The 5,000-nt window shown below is 36.1% G+C and overlaps 1 protein-coding gene across 1 annotated transcript in view; it reads right to left on the bottom strand.

The window, feature by feature from the left end:
• The window catches only part of LOC147468412 (uncharacterized), a 6,266-nt gene that overhangs the window by 238 nt on the left and 1,028 nt on the right, over positions 1-5,000 (bottom strand). The window contains exon 2 of the mRNA XM_086554032.1: positions 1-5,000. This exon is cut by the window's left edge and continues 238 nt beyond it; it is cut by the window's right edge and continues 749 nt beyond it. Coding sequence (XP_086410158.1) covers positions 1-5,000 — 5,000 coding nt within the window.

Here is a 5,000-nt window from a genome sequence, read left to right as displayed (position 1 = left end):
ACATTTTCTGCTCTTGAAATGTACCTCTTAATCTCTTGCATGTGACACATCTAAAAATATGTCTTGCTACTATTGTGGAACCTCCTATAATCCAATAACCTGATGCTCTTAACTCATTCAAGGTTATACCTCTACCTTGATGATGAACTTTCTGATGGAAATGACATACTATCATTTCAGTTATGTGTGATACCTTCGGTAATATAGCTGGATGTTTGCTATTCATGGTGAAGTTTGCATGCCTCATTCTTCCACCTATCCTTAAGATACCATCTTTATCTAAGAAAGGATCTAAGTGATAAAGCCTGTTTCCCTTCTTCAATGGTTTTGCCTTGATTGTTTCTTCTTCACTAGTCAGATACTTCAACTCTTGTTTCTCTTCTTCGGAGGCTTCATGTTGAATCTGTCTTAAAATTTCCTTTTCTGCTTCCTCCAGTTCTGTAACACTGGGTGGAACATATTTAGATTCCTTTGTTTCTTTTGAATCTTCAGTTGTTCCTTTGACAAGTTTCTTGAATTTGTGTTGAAGGCGTAAGCATAAAGCAATTGCCTTCTTTGCTCTATGCCAGTCCGAAAAATATTCCAATCTTGGAAGAATTACATTGCTTTCTTTACTTTGAGTCTTATGTGAAGAAACGTTCTTGACCTCTGGGTCATTTTCTTTTAAAATTATCTTCTCAGATGATAAATCAGCTCTAAAGGTAGGCTCCCAGAGGAAGTCTGGTCCATTCCACCATGAAGAATGGTTAATCAGATCTTTAACACAGAGACCACGTGAAGCGGCATCAGCAGGGTTTTGCGCTGAATTTATATACTTCCATTCCTCTGGAGAAGTGCGATCTCTGATGTGTTGTACTCTGTTGGCCACAAACACATGAAATCTTCTAGCATCATTCATAATATAACCAAGTACGACTTTGCTATCGGTCCAGAAGAATTCCTTTATTACCGCATAATCCAACTCCTTTCTCAATATAGAACTGACTCTAACGGCTACAACTGCTGCAGTAAGTTCTAGCCTAGGAATAGTAATAGGTTTCAAAGGGGTCACTCTGGATTTAGACATCACAAGTGCACAATGAACCTGTCCTTGTTCATTCAGTTGTCTTAAATATGAACACTGACCATAACCATCTTGGCTTGCATCAGAAAAATGGTGAAGTTCAACTGATTTCACCTTCCCAAACTTATCAGGTTTATAGCATCTAGGGATCTTTAATTCCTTTAGTTGAATCAGATCATCTCTCCATCTTCTCCATTGCTGTTTTAAGTTGTCTGATATGTCATCATCCCAATCTACTCCATCTTGACACAGGGTTTGGAGTATCCTTTTCCCGATTAATATGAAGGGAGAAACCATGCCCATAGGGTCAAATATAGAACTTACAGTAGATAAAATACCTCTTCTTGTTATTGGTTTATCACTGAGGTTAATTCTGAACTGAAATGCATCTGCTTCTATGCACCACTCTACACCTAATGTTCTTTCAATTGGCATGGCTTCATTAGTTAAATCTAGGTTTTTTAAGCTGCTGGCTCTTTCATTTGAATTTGTTGTTTCTAGGACCTCTTTGTGGTTTGGCAAGAACTTATGTAACTTAAAACCACCCCTTTGGCACAGGGCCTTGCTATCATTGATCAGAGATATAGCTTCAGCAACTGTTGGCAAGGATGTTAATCCATCATCTACATAGAATTCATTTTTCACAAATGTTGCAGCTTTCGATCCTTTTGGTCCTTTATAATCATCAGCTGTAGCCTTTAAGGCAAAATTAGCTACACTTGGAGATGATGTAGCTCCAAATAAATGAACTGTCATTCTATATTCCATTAAATTTGAATCCATATCTCCATTATTCCACCATAGAAAGCGTAGTAAATTTCTGTGGTTAGGCCTTACCTTTACTTGATGGAACATAGCTTCTATATCACATACGACTGCAACATATTCTTTTCTAAATCTACAAAGAACACCAATCAAATTATTTGTCAAATCTGGACCTTGAAGTAAATTCCTGTTAAGTGATTCATTCTTATAGGTGGCACTGCAGTCGAAGACCACTCTAATCTTACCAGGTTTCTTTGGATGATATACTCCATGATGTGGAATATACCACACTTGACCATCATTCAAAGGTAGATCTTGATTAGGTACTTCTTCTGCATACCCTTTATTTATAAGTTCATTCATGAACTCAATATAGTCCTGGTGATAATTCTTATTACCTTGTAACTTTCCTCTCAAGCTCATCAACCTTGATATTGCTAACTCTTTACTGTTTGGAAGTTTGACCTCATCATCCTTAAGTGGGAGGGGCAATTCATAATGTCCATCCTCTTGTTGGTGAATTCCTTCTTTCATTTTTCTCAAGAAAATTCTGTCTTGATACGAGTAAGGAATATCTCCAACTTCCCTTTCATTAAAGTCAAGCTCAAAGAATTTGCCAAGTTGTGAAGGGTTAATTATTTCCTTCACTTTAGTTTGTGAGGAGAGAAAGCCACATTTCCTTTCACCATTAATTATAACCTTGTGGACCATTAATTTACTAGCTAAGACTTGATGTGAGACAGCTTCTTGACACTTCTCAATGACTCTACCTATGATACTCCAGCCTAACAATGTTTTTCTGGCATAGGGTTCATCATCCTTTCCAAGGATCAATTCCCTTGGTTTAATAGCACGCATACAAGTCAAGCCAATCAAGAGTCCTATTTCGATGTTACTATCATATGCCATCAATTTAGGTGCTACTCTTTGTAGATGAGGCCATTCTTCTACACTTTCTGGCCTTGATATTTGATCCCTTTTAGCTGGAATATCTCTTCGTGAATATGTTGCTGGAAGTGACACGTCTGTACATTCATTTATGCCACGCACCACAAGTCCCTTATTTTTTGTACTTTCAACTGTTTCTTCTCCTAATACTGTTGCTAATTTTAGGTGGACTTTGTGACCCTTAGTTCCTAATTTATTCAAAATGGATTCTTTTATAAAACAAGCATCTGATTGTTCATCTAATAATGCATAAACTAAGATTCTGTTACAAACATTACTTTCATGATGTAACCACACTGGCACTATCATTGTATTTGTCATACACTCTGTGTGCTTTATCTTTACCTTATTAGAGACTATATCATTTTTAGGCTCTTCACTAACCTTATCTGAGGTGATGTTGTCCTCAGCTTTTGAACTTTTGTATAAAGTTACAGTTTTCTCAGCTTCTTTTTCTTTGATCCTTTTAAGTAAAGCTTCTCTTTCCTTGATCTTTTCAAGTATAGCCTCATGAAGAGAAGTTGGATGACATCTTTTACACACTGCACACATCTTTCTTTTTCTACAATTTTTAATGATATGGCCAAACTTTAAACAACCTCTACAAATAAATGACCTTTGGACATATTCCATTTTTTCTTTATTACTGAGTTCACCAAACTCTTTACACGAATCTAGATCATGTTCTCCATTACAGTAGTGACAATGGAATTTCTTTCTTACATTTAGTCCTTTGTCATCTCTTTTCAACTCTGATTCCTTAACCCCAGTTGAGTTGGCCACTAACCTCTTTGTTCCAACTCTACTAGTTTGCGATCTAACTTCCTTGTTACTCTTTAAGTCACCTACATCATACCTTTGATTTATTGACATCACTGCACAATAAGAGGAAATTGGATGGCAAGCTTTCTTTGCCTCTACTTCTATAAATTCACAAAAAACATTAAATGTCGGATAACCTGAACCATTTACAGACCATCTATAGACTATTGAGTTCCACCTTTCTATTAGAGATGGAGTTAACTTTTGTAGCATCTTGTTGTTTTCTTGAGGGTCATCCAAGATATTAAGAAAATCAGATGTTTTCATTACCATTAAACAGTTCTTCAAGAAATCTGAAAATTTCTGTAGTGCGTGACCATCATTTCTCAAAATCTTTGGCCACTCACTCAGTTTCTTCCTAAAGGCATTTGCTACAATGAATTTATTACCATACCTATCTTCTAATATGCCTTTAGCCTCACGAAAAGCTTCTTCATTGTGAATTCTTAGAAGTCCTCTTATTGCTTCTTTAGCTGCCCCACTAGTATATTTACCAAGATAAAAAAGTTTCTCAGCTGGCTTTGTTACACGTGATTCTATAAATATCTCAAAATTTTGAAGCCAGGTTGGAAACTCCAATAAATCACCACTGAAAACTTCTGGCTCTGGCCGTGGCAATTCATTTTTGTTTTTTGAGGACAAGATATCAACCACTTCCCTCAATACATTTATGTCCACTAATGAACTTGTTCTATCTTGTCTAGTTGATACATGTGGTCTTTTCAATTCTGATTCTGGTTTAAAACTTTTAGCTTGTGGGTTAAGTACTGGACTTGGTAAGTAAGTGTACTCTAATTTAGACACTTCCTTCTCTAATTCAGCCATACCAGATATATCATGGACATTTATTTCCTGTTTACATAAACTAGGTTTTACTTCCCTGTCTTCTAACGGACTGCTATCAAGTGAATCTAAATATTTATGAAGATGTAGTGTCTTACTTAAATTATCTACTTCTTCACACTCAGGCAGTACTAATTTCTCATCTTCCGTTGCATTTACAATATTCAATTCTGCTTGAGTAGCTACTAAATCTTTTATGACAAGATTTTTCTTGTGTTCCATTTCCCTTTCATGGAACTGAAGCTCAGTTTGTAGCTTAGCTATCTTTGTAAGTAACTGCTCCTTCTTATTAATGCTCTGAGAAGATCTGTTAGTAGACTGAGAATGCCTTGATAATTTACTAGAATGTGACTTTACTGATTTTGTCTCCTGCTTTAACTCATTCATTTTACTCTCAATTTGGTGCAAGCAAGTTTCATGAACCTTTTCATCATTGTTTAACTCCTGTGACAATTTCTCCTGTGAATTTGGATCTACTTCTATTAACAAAATAAAGGCAGTTACTACTTCATTGAACTGTGACACTGCTGCCTTTTTATGTATTCTAAGCTGATCCACA

The sequence above is a fragment of the Penaeus japonicus genome, unplaced genomic scaffold, assembly GCF_977035675.1.
Source record: "Penaeus japonicus unplaced genomic scaffold, GWHDUDI00000001_assembly GWHDUDI00000029, whole genome shotgun sequence".
Taxonomy (NCBI): Eukaryota; Metazoa; Arthropoda; class Malacostraca; order Decapoda; family Penaeidae; genus Penaeus; species Penaeus japonicus.
Note: the sequence above shows the minus strand (reverse complement) of the source record. Positions and strands in the feature narration are given on the sequence as shown.